General features: G+C 35.7%; 1 protein-coding gene across 1 annotated transcript in view; it reads left to right on the top strand.

Annotated features, from left to right (window-relative positions):
* The window catches only part of DCN (decorin), a 37704-nt gene extending 21934 nt beyond the window's left edge, over nt 1–15770 (top strand). Inside the window, exons 4-8 of the mRNA XM_017804428.1 lie at nt 8801–9014; nt 9203–9316; nt 10503–10596; nt 13010–13148; nt 14274–15770. Of these exons, the coding sequence (XP_017659917.1) occupies nt 8801–9014; nt 9203–9316; nt 10503–10596; nt 13010–13148; nt 14274–14468 (756 nt within the window). The 3' untranslated portion in view covers nt 14469–15770. The remainder of the gene's footprint in view (nt 1–8800; nt 9015–9202; nt 9317–10502; nt 10597–13009; nt 13149–14273) is intronic.
* The last annotated feature ends 8383 nt before the right edge of the window (nt 15771–24153 follow it).

The following is a 24153-nucleotide window of genomic DNA, read 5'->3' as shown; positions in this document are numbered from 1 at the left end:
AAAAATCCTACAAACATTTACCTTAATTTCTTCCAACGTTCCTCTTAAATTTTTGTTTCAATTCAACATCAAGAAGATAATTTTTAAAAAATTTCTAGGAATAGGCACAGTGCCAGTCTGTCCATAGAGAAGGGATCTGCACGACTCAATCAGGATGGCATTCATGTCATCTAATTTTAGCATGGGTGTCTATACTTGATCTAGTTACATAGATAACCCCTAAAGTCAACAAAACACTTACTTCTACATCACATTTCATTAGGCTAGGTTTGAGAATGAGATGACTTTTTCCCAGATTTTTTTCAATTTCTCTCCTTAGCTACTGAGCAGATTTGACACCTTAATTCCTTCCCATTTTTTTTTGGTTTCTTCCACCTTGGAAAGAAGTCCTATGTTTTCAGTGAAGATTATCTACAAGGTGCTAAAAAAGACAAACGTCTTATCAGTGAAATAAATCTTTTAGCAATCCTTCCTCAGACACTGGATTGAATTAGTCAGAGCATGGTATTGCAGGTGAAAATCAATGCTCCCAGTGATTTTGACTCCTACCTACTTGTCATTAAGCTCAATTCTGTTACACATCCTGCCATGAGTTAAGCCATTGTGAACTATTTTATCTCATTGAAGCTAACTCTAAGGGATTTTCTTTTTCTTTCTTTCTTTTTCTTTCTTTCTTTCTTTCTTTTTCTTTCTTTCTTTCTTTCTTTCTTTCTTTTTCTTTCTTTCTTTCTTTCTTTCTTTCTTTCTTCTTTCTTTCTTTCTTTCTTTCTTTCTTTCTTTCTTTCTTTCTTTCTTTCTTCCTTCCTTCCTTCCTTCCTTCCTCCCTCCCTTCCTTCCTTCCTTTCCTTTCCTTTCTTTCTTTCTTTTCTTTCTTTCTTTTCTTTCTTTTCTTTCTTTTTTTCTTTTTTTCTTTGCTTTTTTTTTCTTTTTTTTTCTTTCCTTTTATTGCAACAGATACAATTTAATAATGAATTAAATAGGTAACTCTTCATTATTTGTTTGGCTTACTCCTAAAGGTACCCAGTACATGCTTAGGGATGACTGGAAATCATACAGAAAAGTGACAACTTTAACGAAATTTTTGGCAAATAACCTTCAAAACTGCAATTTTCCTGAATTTACTCAAGAACAAATAATGATTTTCTCAAGATCTCCCTTCAACCAAAACCTTTCTATGATTCTATGATTCTGTGACTCTATGATCTCCTCCCCAAAATAATTTAGTCATGTGGTACATTTATGTAACTAGGCACCATCTTTGCTCTCAGGAGGAATATTCCTGTGCAATAGCTGGGAACAATTCCCATTCCTCAACTTTAACTTAAATATTCTTCAGAGTGATAGTGAAAGGGAAATGTTGCTTTTAGGAAATAAAACTCAAAAACGTTGGCAGAGCTCCATTGCAACTTTTGTTTTAAGGAGATATGTGTGTGTGATTATCTATCTATCTACCTACCTATCTATCTATGATGTATATTCTTTTTAATCGTATTTTCTGATAAACATAGCTTGGGTTAATGTTACACTTGATGTGATGTGTGATGTTCAAAAATTCAAATATTTCTTAGATATTATTAAACCTTCTTGTATTCTACTAAAACAGGAAGATTTGCAAAAATTGTTGGTATTATTGTTCCAAAATCTAAACCCAGACACTGAAGTTAACATTTTTCATGAAGTGATCACTTAAGTGAACAATTTCTTAAACTCCAAAATGGACAGTGTACACAGTTTATTCCTTTTGAATAATCCTTTTAAATACCTTCCTATTACCTATAGATATCACAAACCACAGCTGTAATAGTTTTAGAAGAGATTTTCATGAGCAAGTCGGATTGAACCTGAGATTCAACTAGTACTAAACCACAGAATAATTAACAAGAAAAGAAAGGATTTGCCTATAACTTGCCCAAGGATTCTCTTTCAGCACAAATGTAGCTGCTTATGCTCTGTAGGGTACACAGCAATGAGATGAAAGAGAAATTAGAACCTACAAAAATATTCTTTGTATTGAAAATTTTCCTAAGTAGATAAAAAAGCAGCTAAAATTTGCAGCTGTGGAAATAAGACAAGCAATTAGAAAAGGATACAACTAAGGGAATATTTACCTGCAAATAATGAATTCCTGCCAGGAAACACCAGAGTCAAGAGTTATACTTCATATTTTTATAGTTTTAAATTATCCAGGAAAAAGTGGCTAAATTATTAATGTTTTACTAAAAAAAACTCAGTGAGACTTTACTCAGTTTAAAATTGACAGACAAGATTTTATTTTTTTTTAACCAGGGGACTTGAGTCTTTTTTAAGGGTGGAGGACTGAATTTTGTGGTTTCAGAGAGCTGACTTATGTTATGTAAAAAACTTGCTTATAACTTAGACCTGTGGCAAAAAATCAAACAGACGCTATTGGAAAAGCCAGGAAAAAAGTCTTCTATTTCTATGAAACTGTTGGAATTTTCCAGGCAGACTGACATTTCTGGATAAAGTTCAGTACTTTGACCCCATGGACACAGTAAAGAATCCAAAATACTACATGAGTAAGCCCTCATGCAGAGTAGAGGAGGAGTCTACACAAACAACACATGGACTTGCCTGCTGTGTGGCAAAACCAAAGCAAACCAGCATAATGCCTGGCACTTGGAAAAGGAGGTAAAAGAAACTACTGTGTATTAGATCACTATAAGAAGAGAACAAACAACAGAATAGTGACTGCATGCTTTTCCAACAGGAATTTTTCAATGGCACAGTGTTAGTATAGTGAAAGAAGATCAATGTGTTATTGGCCTGAAATCAAATAGAGCATTACTTAATTGAAGCTTGCAGAACTATGCAAAGCCATAGTGGTACATACAACAGTGCTAAAACCAGTTTTATTTAAACTGAAGAAAAAGACCAAGGATTTAAGCCTGGAACTTAAGGTTGCAGCCATATCGACACTAAAGGATTATCAGCACTAAACATATGGGCAAAGAAAATGAAACATTCTTTGTAGTAATAGCAAGTGGAAAAATAATGTATTGCATTAGAAAAGTTGCATGACATCTTTTTCTTAAAAAAAAACTTTAAACTTTTCGAACTTTAAACTTTTCTTTAAATAGATAAATAAATAAATAAATAAATAAATAAATAAATAAATAAATAAATAAATAAATAAACTATTTAACTGAAGAAAAGTCTAAGGACATCTTCCAGGGATATAGAAAAGCTCCTAACAGATAAAAAAAAAGAAAAGGAATAATCCAGTCTTCTGACAAATCATTACAGGTTTAGTTCCCTTTTCCCAGGCATAAAGTGAAGTTAGGTAAACACAATACTCAGTAAATCACAGAATGAAGAATCATTAATCACTGTCATACCGTGGAAAAGCACAAGGACAGATATCTCTGTCCAGGTTCTACCTCTGAACTCAGCTCCTCCTATTATTGATGGCAGACATTCTTAGCAGGACTGACAGATATATATTTAAAGTTTACTTTTTTTCCCTCCCAGTTGGTGCAGCTGTAGGTTTCTAAAAAATATTCTGAGGGGAAAAAAAGTTAATTTTTCTGAAATACAGTACTCCCTTAGAGAATTTTCATTTCCTCAGACTCTCCTTTGCATTATCCTTAACACACGATGAGATTTTCCACTGAAACAAGCATGCAACATACCACATGCACACAAAACATTTTTCCTGTGCAGCAGGTAAAGATCTTCTCATGTTACGAAAAAAACAGAAGATCTTTTAGGCCCTTAAAATTCTGGGAAGAGTCAGCATACCAAGTTTATGAAAAAAATTATTTTTTTTATAGAATAAACCAAAAAAGTAATCAAGTCAATTGTGATAAATTTAATTAATTACAAAAATGCTTGTAATAGTAGACAAGGACGGGGTTGAAAGAAAAAGGGAAATATAGAGCCAGCTGCTCCCTCATCATCTGTGCAAGTCATGTTGCATGAGAGTTACCACTGAGAGCTCAAAGGCCAGGCAAATTAGATCTGCAGCAGGCTCATTGGCTTTGTGAGATTATTCAACAAGTTACTGTGTATGTGATTATACTACTTTGCACAGGCTTCTGTACTGTCAGGTTGTTGTTTCAGGGCCTTGTCATCTTCTTTCTTCACAGTTCATTCATCTCTTCCCTATTGCTTCTATGTCATTCCTTTTTCCTTGTCTTTCTTAGCTTTGTCCTCTTGATCCTGGGTTTGGACAATTAGAGAAGAATGTCAAGTTCTGGATTATTGTTGTTTGTTTCTTCTCTAAGTGTACATGCACCTCTAATAATTTGGCAGAAAACCTTGACTATATGTCCAGGTTATGAGTATGACTTAAAAACTGAAAACATAAGGCAAACAAAAGGGATGAATTTTATTATTGTTTTTATGTAGATGCCTAGCTCCTGGGCTTAAAGTTCTTAAGGCATAACTGTTCCTAGCAGAACTGTAATAAAAACCAGGAAAAAATGTAACACATAACCCAGGAAATGAAAGACATTCCATTGGGTAAGTGGATTGAGTTTTCAGTTTAAACCCTCAAGGATGCATGCATCATTAAAAAACTGATAGGTTAGGTAAGAGTACCATCCCCAGCTGGCAAAACAGGTGTTTCACTATATAGTACGGCTGATAAGAGTTTGCTGCTAATTGTACAGTTTAATTCTGATGTCTGCAAGGCTCTCACTTCAAACTATTCTAAATTAAGATGAAGGGGGATTAAAACTCCTCAGAACAATGTCCTGAGATTCTAATATAATGAAATTACACACGAAAAAAAAAAAAATTAAATCCCCTGCTCTCCACTCCTAGACAGGTCAAAAATTGTAAGTTTTAGTAACCTTGAGAAGAAAAACCCTATGCTACTTCCCACATGACTACCGCATGCTCCCTCTGCAGTTTGTCAGGGTATATTTTGACAAAAGCATGCCAATAAGGGTTCCAAAATTTTCCTGAATTGTGAATCCCCCTTTTTGTTTTGGAAATAAATATTTGAGGTAGAAATCATGTCAGAGGCAGCTAAATGGCCAGACTGCCACTGACTTCAACATAGCCAGCATCTATTCCTGTCACACAGTGATTTTTCTTTTTTGCCTGACTACAGAAATACCAGAGGTGTTTCACTAAAAAGAAAGTCATCTTCAGAGCAAAGCTTGAATCTTTTTCCTCTCTGAACACCACTTTAACTGCAGGTTATGCTAACGTGGTTCAATATTATAAAAATGTTAGTGTTTACCACGCAGTGTTTACATCTGATGTTATGACAAAGGAAAAGGGCTTTATCTCAGGAAAATGAAGATGGAAGTTAAATTTTTTCTTATCCATGGGGAATTGCTCTGAACCTTCTAAGCCTGGCAAAGTGATATATTAATACTTGATGTATTTATACCTTTTTTATTTTCTCATTGTTTCTTGTCTCTTTTTTTCACCCATGGCTATATATCTTTGCATCCATATCAGGTCATGTTGAAAGCTGTACTTTTGTATGCTCAGTGTTTTTTATTGTGAATTGTTGATGTGCTTCTTTTTTTTTTTTTTAGTACATTTATTTTAAATTAAATTTTTTTTTCCTCCACTAAAAGCAGAAGTGTGGAAGAAGGTAGATTTTCAAATAAAAGTGTAATTTCTTGTGACTCTCTGTTCTAGGCTGTCAGATTTCTGCCAAATCATTTCATACCAGCTGCATTGCAAGTGATGTCTGTGACCAAGGGGTCCAGCATTTTGAGCACTTTCAGGTTTACCCTTATTTTCCTCTCCAATTACTCCTTGCTGTGTACAAAATTTTTGTTATGTTCTTTGACACGATGCATAGAATGTCCCATCATGCCATCTGGTCCTTATTCAGGATAGCTAGTCCACATGACCTGTTTTTACCTAAGATCCATTGCTCAGGAACACCGCCTGCAGATGTTTTCCCTAGGTTTTTCCTCCCCTAGTTCCTGTTTTCATTGACCTCTAAAATCCCCTGAGTTTTTAATTTTATTTTATTTTGATTTGGTTTAGCTTTTGTTGCGTGCAAACCATACGGGACACATTCTGAGGAAAGTAAACAGCGTTTCTCCAAGCCTAATAACTTAGTTCTTTAAGTCTTGCATATAATAGAGTTATTGTGAAGTGGGAAGGGAATCCAGGGCTATGACTTGCCAGGTGCTATACTGGTGTGTTGTCTTCATCATTTGTTGTTGCTCTGGGAGATAGTAAAACTTTTCTTGTAAACTCTAGTGTGATTTATTTTTATTTCTTTGCAGCTGCACAACAATGTGGAAAAATAATGCAGGTTTAAAATACTGGGAGCAAGGATTTGCAGAGGAGGGTCTAAGTGGGAAATCATATTCTGGTACAAAAAAGTTGAAAACTTTGACTTATGATACCTTCCCACCTTATGCTACCATACACATGTTCCCACTGTGAAATTAATATTTTTAAACATGCTTTTGATAGACACCATCGTTTCTGAGAGACTCTCTGAGTGTTTGAATAAAACAACAGTTCTGTGTGTTTCCCCAAGATACCATTAACATATTCAGGAGAAAAGAATTGGCAAAGCAGAACAGATTAATCCTAGGTACCTAGATAACTTCTGGGTTTGGTCAAGGCTATCAGTTCTGCTCTGAAAAGATGAAACATCCTCTTAACATAACTACTCAAGAGAATATTTACATTGCAGTGCCTAGCTGAATGTATACCCACCTATTTCCATCAAGAAATATTTCACACTAGATCATCTGTTGTGATAATCACAGCCCAGAGATTTTTATCTAAAAGATAACAAAGTTAAATCAAAGAAAAAAGAAAGAAGAAAGTTAAGGCAGCTTTTAGCTGAAATAAATTGCTAAGCAGTACCAAGCAAGATGTGGGATAAAAATTTCAAGTGCTCATCAGATGAGTCCAAACTCATTAAATGTAGACTTAGAGATCTATGGAAAAGAAATCCATTATGAAACTAAGAAAAATAAAGAAGAATGTAATTAGCAGTAGAACATTCAATTATTGCAATAAAAACAATGTAAGAGATTAATCTGTATAATTCAAACTGTACCACTTTTCAATAACTGGGATGTTTGCCGTGTCCTAATACTGTACAGGTAGCTGCATTTCATTGTGGGCAGAATCTACATCTGTATCACAATTCTGGCAATGATGAATCAAGAAACCACACCTGATGAGTACCCTGTATGTTCTCATGTCAGTTCTTATAGCTCAGACTCAAATAAAAGAGAGTAAGGGCCATGGCTTCCACTGGCCAACATACTTATTTTGGGAGAGGCTTATTGTTAGGGAAATACTCTACTGAGCTATGAGTGACCTGTTCTACCTCCTCTTGCATATGTGTTATTTCTTGCTAACATATAAAATTAAAACAAGATATGTTCCATTTTACGTGTACTCAATGAAACCATGTACAGAACACACTGCTTGCTTTGCTCAGGATGATCTGCAGGAGGAGTACATTGGGGGAAAACTACACATCAGGCACCATTTAAAACTATCTTCTCACTTCTCTTTCAGTTTACATGAGAGAGAGGTGCTGTCACAGATGCTGACAGACTTGCCACTGTTTTAATAATTAACTGATTGTGGAATGAGTTGAATGCTCCGTTTTCCTCCAAGAAACAGACTAAATTGTAATTCTGAAAATATTGAAAGTGTATTAAAATGCTCTGAATATTAACTATAGTATACACAGCAACTTTTTTCTTCTGTATCTGAAATTAGCATAATGGAGGAAGTGAACAAAGATGCTCTGTATCTATTCTCTAGTAATAAATAAAGGTAGATATTATATCTATGTTTACATGGCCCATTCTACCTAATTCACTGCAACTAACATGCAGCACTGTAAGATAGCAAACGTAGATAGCAAACAGATGAAATGATAAGTTTCATTCAAGTATGTATCATATCAAATACTTTCCATTATGTATGTTATGTTCTGACAGTAATGGGACTTTCTCCTCCCTTTTTGTGTCAAGGTTGATTAATCAATAAGAGACTCAGCAATAATGTAAAATTTCAGAGACATGTGGAGCCAACTATTACGAGTAACAGAGCTTTCATGGAGGCCTTTGTCCCTCAGCTGTATAGAGAGCTCATTTGCTTGGAGTTACCTGGAGTCTAGATATCACAGTGGTGAGAACTAGATCAGGCACCTATATGGAAGGCAAAGTGGGTATGGTCCATGATCCCTAACTGCAGGACTTGGAGTATGATGCCTCAGATTTTTCCCCTTCCATACAAAGTTACTCTAACAAAAAAAAAAAAGCTTATATATCTCTGCAAAAATGAGGCTGTTATCAGATAGAAATCTATTAAGCACAGTCATAAGACTGAGAGGAAAGAGGTGATGCTATGTATATTTTTATTAAGCTGGGCTGTGCCTTCACTGCATTGAGTCATAGAATTTCTTATTCAGGACAAACTGGTTAGAATGGTTGTGTGATGATGGGCAAGGCATAAAAATACCCCCAGAATAAACAAAATGAGAAAAAAATCAAAAAAAAATAATAATATTTGGATCTTTTGTGACTGTCTTGTTCATTACAGCTTTCAAATGGAAAGGTTGTACTTATCCGTGGGCATAAATTACGGATGCTAACAGAAGCTGCATATGGTCTCAGCAATGAAACAACACTTGCGTTTGTTCTGTAGGACTTTTTGTCTTTCACTGTTTCAAAAGATTATAATCTCTTTTCTTTAATACTGCATTGCATTTTCTTCTGCTCACTAAATTGGTCAAAAGGCTCTAGAAAATAAATTTTTTAATGCTTCATTCCTAAAGTAATTTCCCTTGTAATCATCTGAGATCTCCTTCATTATTCCTCCACAGGCATTGATCCTTGTTAACAACAAAATCAGCAAAATAAGCCCATTAGCTTTTGCTCCTCTGAAGAAACTGGAAAGACTATACCTGTCTAAGAACAACCTGAAGGAACTCCCGGAAAATATGCCGAAGTCTCTTCAGGAGATACGGGCTCATGAGAATGACATCTCCAAGTTGAGGAAAACTGTCTTTAATGGACTGAATCAAGTGATTGTCTTAGGTATGATCATGAGAAATTATAATAAAAGCAACTCAGTATTTTTCAAAGATGTTGTTTTTAGTTCAATCAGTGATTTCATGTAGAAAGCCAAGAAACACTCCAATAAATAGTACCTCCAAATTAGTGTTGACTGGAAGAATATAGGTACCTACACTGCATCACAGCTCATGACCATGTTTTGTTGGCAGAACTAGGCACCAATCCAATCAAGAGTTCAGGCATTGAAAACGGAGCTTTTCAGGGGATGAAGAGGCTCTCCTACATCCGTATTGCAGACACCAACATTACTAGCATCCCAAAAGGTAAGAAATTCAATTAATATTTCAGAGATTTGCACAGGTATGATATAGTGACTTACAGTCAGTTGGGGAAAAAAATGTTGTAGAAGCTTTTTGAGCCAGTCCTTACAGTATTTATTACTTAACTATGTTTTTTGATCAGTTGACTCTACTTAGTAGTTTGGAAAATTTTGTCTCTCTGTTATGAGAAGATCCACGAGAGGTGTACTGTAAAAAGTAAGCCACTTTATGTTATTTGGCTTTTCTTGTCCCATAGCTGAAATATAAAGTGGAAGAATGTTTTTAACCTCCAACCCTGGTTGTTGAGCCTGATTAACATTAAGCAGATATGAACTCACGTAGAATTACCTGAAATTCTAAAGGCATAAAATCAGGCCTCCACAAGTCTGTGGGTTTGAAGCCAAAAATACTTTCCCTATACAAAATAGCAACCTTTGCTATTTTTAAAAGTGCTTAATTGCAAATTGCTATGACATAAACAACTTCATTGTGATTTATTAAAAATAAAACAAACAAACCAGAATGGTGCAATCCAGAACAAACTAGATTCAACTTATTCATACTTCAGCCAACTGATCATTTTAGAATGGCTGAAAACTTTTTGAAAGTTTAAACTGGTTGTTATTTTTTTCTTCCCACATCTGTTCCTTTGAGGGTCCTTGGATAGGTAAAATATGTTTCCTTTTTTTCCCCTGATAAACAGAATCTGTAAACTAGTATGTACCCTAACTAAAAAAAAAAATATTAATATTATTTTACCTCATCCTTACAATTGCATTTTCTACTGCTGTTACTTGTTAAATACCTCGGTGCTAAATGTTAGTACATTTATGTATGTGGATACTCTGGCTAAAATGAAAATTCTTTCTCTTGCACTGTTATGCATGTCCCATTTACACAATCATGAAGGCTAGAAATCATATCTGGAAAGAATTTCAAGAGGTATTTTTCAAGAGTTAACTGTTCTGTAATGACCTTAGGAGCTTGGTCTTATTTCATGCTAAATAAATTGTTACTAGCTGTTTTAATTTTCCCTGATTGTGAAAGTTCTTTGTTTCATTCAGTGAATTGTTCTTGAGCATGTTATTAAAAGTCTTTTTTAACTGTAAAAGTTAAAAATGCAAGTCTTTTTTAAAATGATAATAATCCAGTATAATCAAAAGCAATTTGATGATGTTCTCGTTTTCAGGCCTTCCCCCATCCCTTACTGAACTTCATCTTGATGGCAACAAAATCAGCAAAATTGATGCTGAAAGTCTGTCTGGACTCACCAACTTGGCAAAGTATGAATTAGTTTCATCTGTTCACATAAAATATTAGTTGAAATTGTAATTGTCATACACTCACATTTAGAGAACATCAGTCTGGGCTTCATGGGCATTGTCATCAGTGATGCAGGAAAAGCTTCTAAGGATTTGTGTACTGATTTAAAAAAAAAACAACAACTTTTTTTTCTAACAAAACTTTTCATCTGTTTTCAACTATGAGTGATGTATGTCCAAGACAACTGTTTATTTGATTTATTGAAAAACAAAAAGCAAGCAAACAAACAAACAAAACAAACAAACAAACAGTATCATCAAACAAAAAAACCCAAAAAACAAAAAAAAAAAAAAAAAAAAAAAGAGATAAAGGGAAAAATTAGATTTTTTTTTTTTTTTAGATTATATCATATTTCTTTAATTTTATGTCCATCTTTTTGGTTTATGCAGTTTTCTTGGTCATACAATTTGCCCTGGAAACTGATGAAAAAAGCACATGGGAACCAAAACTACTTTCAACAGTGGTTTCTTTGCTTCTCAAGAAAGGCAAGTGTCCAATGGGTCCAGAAACATGATTAAAAAAAAAAATGAAAAAGTGTCACTGTAAGATTGATTTTAATCTGCTAATCTGTGAATATGTTGTTGAATTAGTTTCTCTAACTGTAGGAAAATGTAAGAAGAATTCCCAAAGAGCAGTTATATGGAATTATTTGTGAATTTGTTCATATCACAAAATAGGCTAACAGAGTAAAAGGGGCCTTTATTACAACTTATTTTGATGATATAGTACTTTAAAACTTTAGTATAACAACAATTTATTTGATCAAGAAGACTATTAATCAGATAGTTAGTCAAATTACTGGATCTAATTCATGGATCTTCATCTTAACCATTCTGCTTGTCAAAATGAAGACGAAAACTGGAAATCAAGTAGAGATTATTTAGCAATAGGAGTTAAGTTTACCACTGTTTATAGTGGCTTGGACAGCAATTTAATGCAATGAAGTATACAGTAACACATATTTTGGATCTGACAATTCCAAATGATAAAGCTTAGAGCAATTTTCTGGAGCTTATAAAATAAGATATTTCATTTTAGTTTTATCTTCATATTTGTTCACAAACTTATCTCTGCTCAAAAAATTGTTCCTTTATTTTAATGAAAAAAATAAAAATACCATAATTATGGGATAGAGGACTATGAGGCACTTATTGTTTATAACAGAGGTTTAGTATAGAATGTAACATTCTTCAGAGAAATTATAAAGAAAACTTCCAAAACCATAACAGTATGATAACTACTCAGGTAGAGAGTAATTTACTTTATTGGAGGTGTGGGTTGTGGGGTGTGTGAGTTGTCCTGCAGATGACAGTTTTTCTGCTTTTTCACATTCACACTTGGATAACACTACAGGCAGCATCACATGGACAAAATTGTTGAAAGTCCATCTGAAGACATAAAGTTTTACACAGCAAGTGCCAATATAAAAATGTCTAACCTTGGGCTGCTTCTACTGTGGCTGTTCTGTAAGGAGAAACAAGATATTCTGTTGATCATGGTGTAGATATGTGGAGCTGCTCAGAGCAGGCACCAAGTCATAAACCACTCTCTGCTCTGTTCTTAAGCAAGTAACTCGAGCACAATCAGAAGTTCTCTTTTGCAAAGTTGAGAGGTAAGGCAGAATACAGATTGGTGAACAAGGAGCAACAAGGATTGGACGTAACAGAGAAGACAGATGAAGAAAGGAGGGAGCTACGGGAGAGCTCCAGGAGACCATATGGGATGATCTAAGGGCAGCATGCCCATTGCGCCACAGAAACAAGCCACCAAAACCAGCTTTAATTTACACATCTAAGTCTTTAGAGATATTAGGACAGGATCAGATAACCTGGATCATGTCAACTCAAGCTCAACAGTCTAATAGGCACCCTAAAGCACAGTTAAACTTTGAGAAACAGGACATTTTTTCTGACTGTGTTAAAGTGTTTTAAACTGTAAAAAGTTCCATGAAAGGAACTGTAGGTGTAGGTCTACTGCTCATTCTCTTTTGAGTTCTTGAGTTCTAGTAGATGGCTAATATTTGTCCTTTTTGTTTGTTCATTTTCCTTGTAAAATTACTCGAGTCTTTCAAAGGCCTTTCAGAGAGTATGCAGTACTATAAGCAAAAGTTGAATGATATAATGATAATTATGATTGCTCACATCAGATGCCAAGCTTATTTGAATACATTTCTTTAAACTCCATGGTGACTCTAGTTCAGACATAATTCCGAAAATTAGTCTGGTCTCTTCTACAACAGTAATGTAGAGAAGGAATCAACTCAAGGAAGATAGTTATGAGGGCAAGTTTAACATGTTTTTATTGTTGGTTTGTTGTGGGGGAGGGTTGTTTGTTTGTTTTGTTTTATTGTTTTTGTTTGGTTTTATTTTCTAGATTGGGTCTCAGTTTCAACAGTATTTCTTCAGTTGAGAATGGCTCCCTTAACAATGTACCTCATCTGAGAGAGCTCCATTTGAACAACAATGAACTTGTCAGAGTACCCGGTGGACTGGGTGATCACAAATATATCCAGGTAAAGTTTACCATATTGCCTCAGAGAGCAATAGTTGAAAGATTCCAAATGGTATTTGTGTGTTTATTCAGTATTGAACAGAAACATACACAGTATTTGTGCAAAAGGTAACTTGATGCAAGTTTCATAAACTCTTGAATTGTTGTGGAAAGGTTTCATACAACAGGAAAACTCTTATTATGATTTTTGTGGAAGTGGCTATGGAGGTATATAGATCTGGAGGTGTGCACTTGTTGTCTCTGTGTGTCTTAGGGACCACAACAAATATGAGATATTTTGTGTGTTTTGATTTCCTCTTTACTCAAAAAATACTTTCAAAGAACATTTCTTCTGCTGATTTTTTTTTTCATTTCTACTCAGTGACATTTTGCAACCTTTCCCAAAAACCTTTCCTTTGTTATCTCACAAAGCTGTGCCTTCAGGAGGGCAAAGAGATACAATAGGCATTTCACTTCAGCAGTATTTTTAGGGTCCTTGTGGCTGGATATCTAGAAATATGGCCTCTTGGAAGCAACTAAAATCTTCACCTGGACTAAGATTTTACAGGAAAAAAACCTCCCAAAGAATGAAGACTCCCAAATGTAAATCACCCCTTGTGTGTAGCTTGGGAAAATTAATCAGAAATTATGACTCAGGAGCAAACTAATATTCATCACCTATTTTAAATCATTAGTTAGTGACTACTTTGGCTTTGAGTCCTGTACTGTTGCTCTCATGAGAGTGAAAGCATTACAGCTGGAGAGAAACTAATTAGCATCAAATGCATTCTCTATATACAGCACATGCTTCTGAGCCACAGCACTTTATTAATAATTACACATCTTTGACTCCCTATTTGGTTACCGTTACCAAATGACGGTAATGTTATTAGATTGCCTTGCACAGTTTCTGCACTTTTTGTAGAAATTATTGTACTGAGTGTACTGCAGGTATTTCAAAAGGTAAGCTGAATCAAGGATGTGTTTGGGAAAAAAGATATGCTGTTTTTCTGTATAATGTTGCAAAAAACATAGCAGGCATTTAATAAATGATATAAAATAATATATTTTGATAAACGATATTAAATAATTTATCTTATTTGTATGATAGCTCTATTTCTCACTTCTGTACTTCCGTGCTTTTCAGGTGGTCTATCTTCATAACAACAAAATTGCTTCCATTGGTATCAACGACTTTTGCCCCCTTGGCTACAACACCAAAAAGGCTAGCTATTCTGGTGTGAGTCTTTTCAGCAATCCCGTGCAGTACTGGGAAATCCAGCCCTCTGCTTTCCGATGTATCCATGAACGCTCTGCAGTACAGATCGGAAATTACAAATAGGTGTCTACAGATGGGGTTCGGTTGTGTTTCAGCTGAAGTATCTCTTGTTACAGGCCTGTTCAAAAAATCGTTGCTAACAATTAATGCCAAATACCAGAAACTTCACTTTAAAGTGGAGATGATTCACTGATGTAGAATAAATGAAACATTACAGATGTACAAGAGCAAGCATAACATCAAAGAGAATTGTCAACTGTGCTTTAAACTGACTTATTTCAACCTTCTTTTCCAGCATGCTTTCTGTGGCATTTTTCAGTTCACTGAATGCTGCAGGTTTTCAGATTCCACTGTATATGAGATTTGGAGTAAATATTTGTTAAGCTATGATATAGAAAAAAAATAGTGAGTGAGGTTATTTTTATAGCCACACACACACAAAAATAGTAGAGGAAAAAAGACTCTCAAATCATCTTGAGACTTGAGAAGGTGAGAGTTACCTCCTTTAAATTTATTTCAAGCCCTGGAGGTTTAAAAATATCCACTATAACTCTAAGATAATTCTGAATGTATCTATTTAGCAGAGGCAAATAAAGTGGTTGCTAATATCATTATTTTTGGAAAAATAAAAAAATTCTCATTGTATACATAATTCTTTAAAGGTTGCCATTCTCCTATTCAAAATTAGCCTAACATCATCCTACTGAACAAAGTATTGAGTAGTCTGCAGTAAAAAATGTGTAATCTATACCTGGAGCTCGATGACTAAATTTCTGTAGTGCAAATCCCTCTCACCTTAGTCACAAGAGCAGTTTTAATGACTTTACTGCCTTGCAGAGTATGATATAAGGGTTTAGTAATTGATATCAATCCATGTATGTATCTACAACAAAAAAAAATAGCAATTCACTGTTCACTTGTTCTGCATTGTACATTTTTCAGCATCCTTTACTGTTTTTGTTGTTTAAACAAAGTTTTTAATTGTTAAGTAGACATACGCAGGCTCCTCCATCTGACGAATTCATGGAATTTAGATTGTAAGCAAAATCATAAGTATAGAAATATATGAAGTGAAATAAGTGCAAATATGGACATTGCTGGGACATCATTTGTAGAAGTATCTATTTAGAGTGATTTTGAGCCCTCTTTAAATTGGGATTCTTCAACCTATATCAATGAGTAGCAAGCACATCAAAGGTAGGCTGCACATTCCTACTGTCAATCTACAAAGCTAAACTTATACTCAACAAAAACATCACCTGGAAAGAATCTTCTGCAGTCTCTTAATACTCCAAGGTCAATCTCTTTAATTTGTAAAACTTCTATGTCATTTATATTAAAGAATAATGTAATACAGGCAAACTCCAAAGTGTTTGTCTTTCATTTTGTTTTGATAGCATAACACAGTGTGTCAGAACCTAAATTAAGCCTTGAAAACTGAACATCTTCAGCATGGTGATAGCTAAAGTAAAAGCAAGTTGTGTGAAAATCTTTTGCCTCAAGGAACTTTTTCCCTGTGTAAACCTCGTATTTATTTTTTTTTTGTAGAAAACAGATATAGCCTTTTTATAGTTGTCATTTACTCAGTAGTAAATAATTAGTAACAATTATGACTCACTAAAGCCATTACACTCAAAAAGTATATTTGCACTCTTGCTAGCTGTCTTCTGCATATAATAGCCAATGATTTCTCCCACTTGCCTCTGTTTTTTTCTTCTGGGTTTCACATTTTCAGAGTGTTATTTTTAAGTATAATAAACAGTACATAATATCTTTCTGTCACTGAAAGGAAAACCCTCCAGAAAGTCATCAGTTAGAGTTTTTTCCCTTTTGGTTCTTGGTTGGATATTTGCTATTGTGAAGACAGAGACTTCATGCAGAAAACTGCACACTGGCATTTCAAGAGAGAACAAAGGTATTGTAAGTACAGGGTTTGCATGTGCCTGGTTCAAATTAGCAGATACAGATACAATTTACAGAAGAGATTCACACAATAAATAAAAACAATTACATGTTACTTAGAGCTTCGTATAAACATAGTCACAAGCTTTCCATTTCTCCATCTGTAGTTTTAAAATCTCCCATAGTAAGGCTCTGCTTTCAAATTAGAAGGAACTTTAAGTCCAGAAGAAAATATCTGAGTCTAGTCATCCGTAGTACCCATGATATGTTCTCTACCCCTGCTTGCTGCTAAAGCAGAAGTTTTCCCCTCCCATAAAATACATTCCCTGCTAATAACCAAGGGCTGCAAAGATAGCAGGGCTTTCCTCATTCTCAGTCTTGCTCAATGAAACAGAATAAGCACATCCTATAACTAGAGACCTAAGCAAGATTTCAATTCAAAAGGTAAACACGGTGTTGGTTTTGTGCAGCCACACTAATATTGTTCGACTGATGGGATCCTATCCACACACAGCATCTGTAGAGACTTCAAAGAAGCGGGAAGCCAAATACTTTTAAAACTGCTTTTCATATAAATATAGAACAGATGCTCTCCCACTTAAAAAAAAAATAAGGAAAGGAAAAAACATAAAAGAAAGAAAAAAAACCAAACAAAATCTATAAACAGTTGGAAGGAAAGAAATAAGAGAACTGAAGTAGAAAGCTTTTGGGCCCAACAGTGCATTCTCTATTTCTCTGTAAAATATGAAAACGGTAAATGGTCACAACTGTAGGACTCAAATACATAAGGAATAATACCCTTGTTTCCTAGTGGAACCCAAAAGCGTCTTGTCCCTTACTGAAGGCAAAGCTGTGACCATTTTGGGCTGATTTCTCCTGTAGTGCACCAGGTTATGGACAATCATCATATTTTTGATTGCCAATGTATAAATGACATTAAATTTAATTTCATTTCCGGGATAGATTCACCTCTTAAATCCTTGACATGAATGTGTTGCTCTAAATTCCAGGACTATAGATTTCTTTCAGTTGCCTCCACAAACTCAAATGCTCTAAGCCCAAGTCTGGAAACAGAGCTTTGGCCCATAACTTGGTTGTTGGGTTTCTTGAGCTGCTATAGAACTGCTCTGTTTTAATCTATTTCTGCTTATGTTTGCTATTTTTCTAAAAACAGATATAATTTTCTACCCCACAGTCATATGTAAAAAAAAAGAGAAAGCTGAGAAATTATTTTTATTTGAAGCAAACATTAATTTAATGCGTCTCTAATGTCATATGCAAAATAACTAGAGATTACAGACTTTCTGATCCCACCACTACTCTGAAGTGCCATCTAGTGTCACTGAGGGACAATAACAAAGTTACCGTTCTCTAGTGAAAACAGGAGGAAAGAAGTTTATGAGGTTTTATGAAAAGAAGGTACACAAATTCACATACTCTGCTGTTTCGGTTTTATATTTATATTAAGTCAGGTGTGCATAGCTGTGAAATCAATAGCCTTTTTGTATATCCACAGTTAAATACTCTTTCTTTGAACAAGAATGGATTTTTGCTCATCCTCTTTGAATGCACACATTGCTCTGAAATCAGTTTTGCTTCAGAGTCTGGTCTACATCTGTCAAATTTTTTTTTTCAAAAGAGGTGGCCTAATTTAGTTGAAAGTAGTTCATTCAATAAAAAGAAAAAGAAAAATAAATTAAAGAGCATGTTAGTGACAAGTTGCACAGCACTGAAGGAGAAACATGGGCTGTGAGATACATGTTCAATATTAAGTGCATCATCTTCAAACTGTAATAGTGCAACTAAAAAGAGTTGATAAATTTTAGCATAAAACAGTACCTTAACAATGCTCCAGAAGCTCCATCTGCAAAAGAACAAAGGATCTGTGGATGTCCTGACAAGCAACAAAACTGTTTAGCTGTTTGAATTACACTCAACACAAACACTCAAACAGCTAGAGTAATTCAATGGCTACATTTTAAGTGACATAAACCAGCCTTTGGCCTCCTGCCCTACTTCCTGCTCTGGAAGTTCAGGGCTGTTAGTCTGCCATAAGTGCTTGAGGATCAGTCTGGATACAGGCACAAGAGAAGGCCGTTTACCTTATCTGTTAAACTCCACACTTTTCTTTCTGAGATATAAAGATGTGGTTTCTTCAAAACTGCTTTGTCAGGCAATTCCCTTACTCAGTGTGTACATTATACTGCTTGAAAGCTTTGGAGACTACCTCCATGTGGGTGTCTTAAATCAGCAGACCAGAAGAATGTTAATGCTCTTCTACTGCCTGCTTGAACTGGGACATAAACCTGTGAGAGAAAGAATGGACAAAACTATGGTTTTGTCCATTTATTAAGACAATACCAAAAAATGGTATTGCCTTAATAATATATATATTCACTCATCCTTTTATATGATAGCAGGGAACTAATAGTAAAATTATAGCAGTGTCATGAGAAAGAGTGATGTCATATTTCTATATCCACATGTATGTCTGCAGTAAGCAACATAGTGAAGAAGCTTTTGAAAAACAAAATTTTTCAAAATTTACCCACACAAATAATTCCAATATTTTCAGTCAGAAAAATTGAAATATTTTGAAAAATTGAAAATATTTTCAGTCAGAGGAATTGAAAGCTACAGGTCGTCACTCAGTTTTGAAGGGAAATTAAACAAAAGATGCCATCCATTGTCTAAATACAAAAATCTGTTTTTAAACAAACAAACAAAAAACTGTCTAAATCACATCCCTCCAGAAAATTTTCATCCAAAGAATTGTCCCAGGTACTGTTTTTGGCTCACACCCAGATGGAGAGAAGATGAATACTGAAAATTATGATTTCTGGTGGTAAATGTCATAATATTTTGTTTAGATGTACAAATATTAATTGGTAGGTTGTGTTGCTCCTAACATGGCAGAACAGACAGTAGAATGTATATGCTTTACTCTGTATACTTCCTGGATGAAGGGTTAGAATGTACCATCAGCAAGTTTGCTGATGATACGACACTGGAGGGGGTGGCTGAATCACCTGAAGGCTGTGCTACCATTCAGTGGGACTTTGCTTGGCTGGAGAGTTGGGTGAGAAAAATCTAATGAGGATCAACAAGGGCAAGTGTAGAGTCCTGCACTTGGGGAGGAATAACCTCAAGTACCAGTATAGGTTGGGGTCTGACCTACTAGAGAGCAGCTCTGCAGAGAAGAACCTGGGAGTTTTGGTGGATGACACGTTGACCATGAGGTAGCAGTGTGCCCTTGCAGCCAGGAGGGCCAATGGTATCCTCGGGTGCATCAGGAAGAATATGGCCAGCAACCTGAGGGAGGTGATCCTACCCCTCTACTTGGCCTAGAGAGGTCACATCTGGAGCATTGTGTCCCATTCTGGGCTTCTCAGTACAACAAAACCAAGGAGAGGGTCCAGTGAAGGGTCACAAAAATGATTAGAGGTCTGGAGCATCTATCTTATGAGGAGAGACTGAGAGAGTTGGGCCTGTTTAGTCTGGAGAAGAGAAGGGTCGGAGGGGATCTCATGAATGTGTACAAATATCTCAAAGGCGGGTGTCAAAAAGATGGTTCTGACTCTTTTCAGTGGTGTCCAGAGACAGGATGAGGAGCAATGGCCATAAACTAAAACACAAGAAGTTCCACCTCATCATGAGGAGGGATTTTTTTACATTGAGCCCTGGAACAGGCTGTCCAGGGAGATCGTGGAGTTTCCCTGTCTGCAGACATTCAAAACTCACTTGGATGTGTTCCTGTGTAACCTGCTCTAAGTTACTCTGGCAGGGGTGTTGGCCTAGATGATCTCCAGAGGCCCCTTCCAACCCAAACGATTTTGTGATTCCGTACAAATGGTTATAATCTGCTAAATGTTCTATATTCATTTCTAATGTAAAATCGAGCAAAATTTTTTCAACTCTTTATGTTATTGTCTCAATAGGATTGAAGTATATAATTTATGATAAATCCTGCTTACACTTCTTATTCATTTTCAACTAATATATTAAAGTACATATTATATTTGAATAAAAAACCTTAAGGATTTGGTTTCTTTTTTTGCAAACTTTGGGCTTATACAAGTTACATTATTGTTTCCAGATGAAGATTTTAATTGAGATAAATTAGGCTAGTTCTCCTCTACAGAGTAATTTTTGAAAGTGTTCAAATCCCAATATAAAGGCATGGAAAACAGGGACCATATGTCTGCTACTAAATGGATGTGAGAAAGCCCTTTCAATAGAAAAACTTAGAAACAATTAGAGCTAATCATGAATTATTCTGCTGCTGAATCCTTTAATCTTATAATTTTAAGGTATTGAATCTTTGCAGGAATCAAAAGCTTATAAAGAATAAACCAAATTCCAGAGAGTAGAAAAAAATAAAAGAAATTTCAAAATGCATAAAATAATCTTGACATGAAAGACAGAGTAATTCTAAACACTGCTTGACTATGCTAGAAATTCTAGACAACTGAAATGTTTCAAAAGGCTTACTCACTTCTGAGAATAAACCTCAGAGGTTTGTCCCTACACATCATTCTAACCTTGAAGGAAAAAATGGATACATTGCAATGAAGTCTTGAAATAAAGTACTGTCTTTGAAGTGTTGGCTAGAAGAGAGTGACTGAAAGATCCTAAACCTCAGGTGACTTAATATTTCATCATGCCATCACAAAAAAATGAAACAAAAAGATTAACCTTTTGGAGTATTTTTTTATTTTTTTATCCTTTACTGCTCATTTTCAGCATGAAGTTCTTTAAAGACAAGCCAATCATTTTTTTTTTATATAGAGAGGAGGCAATGCATGTGTAGATTACAGGAGATAAAGAAGACTGTGCGAAATTCTCTTTAACAGATGCAGATAATTGGATTGTTATGGAAAAAGTTAAATAGGTAGGCTCTTTACTCCTGTCAAAGGACTAAATTACAGTGAAGTGGTAATATTCCCTTTGAACTTCCTTGTTAGAATTCTGACATACAGGATTGTTTTGTTCCCTATATCTTAGACAGAGGGAGTGTGCTCATACTATGAAAAACAATGCAAGTGCACAATGATTTTAGATTATTCTGCGGAGCTGAGAAAGAAATAGCAGGAATAAGAACTGGAGAAGAGCTCTGACCTACAGCAGGCGAAGCCAAGGATGCTTCCAGTCCCTCTCTATCCTCCCTCACAATACAAGTGAGAAAGAGAATATAAAAGAGCATTCTAGCCTCTTGGTTAGCTCATGGACAGTTTCTGAGCTAGTATGAGAGTGTATGAGGTAGTATATGAACATATGTGAACCTCATGAAGATTGAGGTAATCCCAATATCAGTACATACTCAGCTATAAATAGATTGAGATCAGTCCTGCAGAAAAGGGCTTTGGGATACTGGTGGATGAAAAAATTGGATATGAAAAAGCAATGGGCACTTGTAGCCTAGAAAGTCAAATGTATCCTGGGCTGCATCAAAAGCAGCATGACCTGCAGGCCAAGGGGAGTGATTTTGTTCCTCTACTCCACTTTCATGAAACCCCCATCAGCAGTTATTCACACAGTGCTGGGGTCCCCAACAGAAGAAAGAGCTGTTAGAGTGAGTCTAGAGGAGAGCCATAAGAATGGTCAGAGGGCTGGGACACCTCCTGCAAAGACATGCTAAGAGAATTGAAATTGTTCTGGAGAAAAGAAGGTTACAGAGAGATATTATTACAGTCTTTCATTATATAAAGAAGGCTTATAAGAAAGGCAGAGTCTTCTTACTGTGGTCTGTAGTGACAGGACAAGGCACAATGGTTTTAATCTGAAAGAGTGTAGAATTAGGTTGGATAGAAGGAAGATATTCTTTAAATAAAGGGTGGTGATACACTGGAACAGGTTGCCCAGAGAAGCTGTGGATGTCTCATCATCGGAAGCGTTCAAAACTAGGTAGGACCAGGCTTTGAGCAACCTGGTCTCATGGAAGGTGTCCCTGCTTATTGCAGGGAGCTTGAACTAGACGATCTTTAAGTGTCCCTTCCAACCCAAACCATTCTGTGATTCCATACGCAGTATCAGGGCCCTGAGTACACTGGTAGGGTCTTGCTGCCATGACCATCTTCCAGAACCTTTGTCCACCTAGACATCTACAACTCATTGTCCAGGAGCTACGTTTAAGCTCAATTCCTTGTCCTTTCCCTGAGCTTATTGCTGGTGTTCAGCAAGAGAGGGCAGCTGTGCAAGTGAAGGCAAGCTAGGAGCCAGCAGTTACACAAGGTAGGGCAGCAAGATGCCTCAGAGTAAGATGCACGATCCCACAGCACCTACTGAAGAGGAGCAAAGCTGGTTTGGTGACTGTAACCAAGTCTGCTCAACCATCCAGCAACAGATTTCCACTGAGGAGGCGGGTTTAGGGTCAAACTCAGATATCATGTGAGTAATATAATGCCAGGTACAAAGCTAGGCACAGCTTACCTACAACTTGGACTGGGGTTCATCTTGAATACAGCTGCTGGCCAATGGGTAAGCATGGAGTAAATTGTTCATTATCACCTGAGTTAATTAGGACCCCAAACATTGTTTTCCAAGACCTTAAGAGACACATTTCAAAAATATTTTACATGAATATGTGACAAGTCATTAGTGGTGGCTTTCAGAAAAAGGATTTTGTGCTAATTGATAAAGCAAACACCTTCTTCCCTTCACTGAGGTTTGAATGAAAATGTGGGCTATCACCTGCACATCTATTCCCCACTTGCCTGAAAGAATAACCCTCATGTGGGTTCCCTAGAAAAGTCACCAATCTGAGACAAAACAAATCTGATGTGTCTCAGGGTTATTCAATTATTGTTGTGCTAAAAGTTCCATAATAATTGCAGAGATTTAACTGCTAAAACACAGTGCAAAACCCTTCCCTTCATGAGCAATATTATTAGAAATGTGTGATCCTCAGCTCTGGAAACAAGAAGGTCTTATTCTATTTTTGTGAGATTGAATAGCAGCAATGGATTTTCTATACCACAGCTGGCTACCCATATTATTGAAGTTATCTATGGGATAAGAAAATTACTTAAATTATAGTGTTGCTCACCGGTACTGCTGTAGCTAAGTTTGTGTCAGCAGTCCAATGTGAAACCAGTTTTTCCACTTAAATATTATTACTCTGCTAAATCTTGGAATCAGATGTTATTTCTGGAATATATCTGTTTCTCTATTGAAAATTAAAAATAATCCATGTACCTTCTTCAAAACTTCAGTGTAAAGCAAGAGTGATATATGTGCACACATACACATGGAAACACAAAAATTTTGAGATAATGGTGAAAACCGTGAAATTATATTTTGATAATAATACAATCGTGCATCAGGGCATGTCAGCAGACCTTAGGACCTCAATGTCTACTTGCTTTATGATGGATCAGTTTATACTCCAGAGTCTGAAGCTGCATTTGTACTATTAAGTGAAATCATGCCATTTTCCACCTCTGGAACATGATTTAGCCCCATCTCTGTTGTAAGGCTTTCTTACCCAATGAAACAGGGTGGCTTCATTTAAACTCTCTGTTGAGAGTGGTAAGTCTCAAATCCTGGCTAGGAATCGTTCAGTTCAGGCTAGAATCACACAAAAACCCATTCTAATAAATTAATACTATAAAGAATAACCTGACAGTGTCAGAGACATTATGAGGTTTACTGGTGTAGGTAAAGCCTAAAGGGGAGGTAAGTCATCAGTTTGCTTTTATAAGATAATTTTGTCTTGTGACATTAATATTTTACATTGATCTACCCAAATATTGAAAATGTGGTTAACCTGCTTGATATCTGAATGTTTTCCTTATGTTTTCTTCTCAGTCAATTCTAATGTTTTCTTCAGCCCTTCACAGTAAAGTTT

The sequence above is a fragment of the Lepidothrix coronata genome, unplaced genomic scaffold (assembly GCF_001604755.1).
Source record: "Lepidothrix coronata isolate B3197 unplaced genomic scaffold, Lepidothrix_coronata-1.0 Scaffold9, whole genome shotgun sequence".
Lineage (NCBI taxonomy): Eukaryota > Metazoa > Chordata > Aves > Passeriformes > Pipridae > Lepidothrix > Lepidothrix coronata.
Note: the sequence above shows the minus strand (reverse complement) of the source record. Positions and strands in the feature narration are given on the sequence as shown.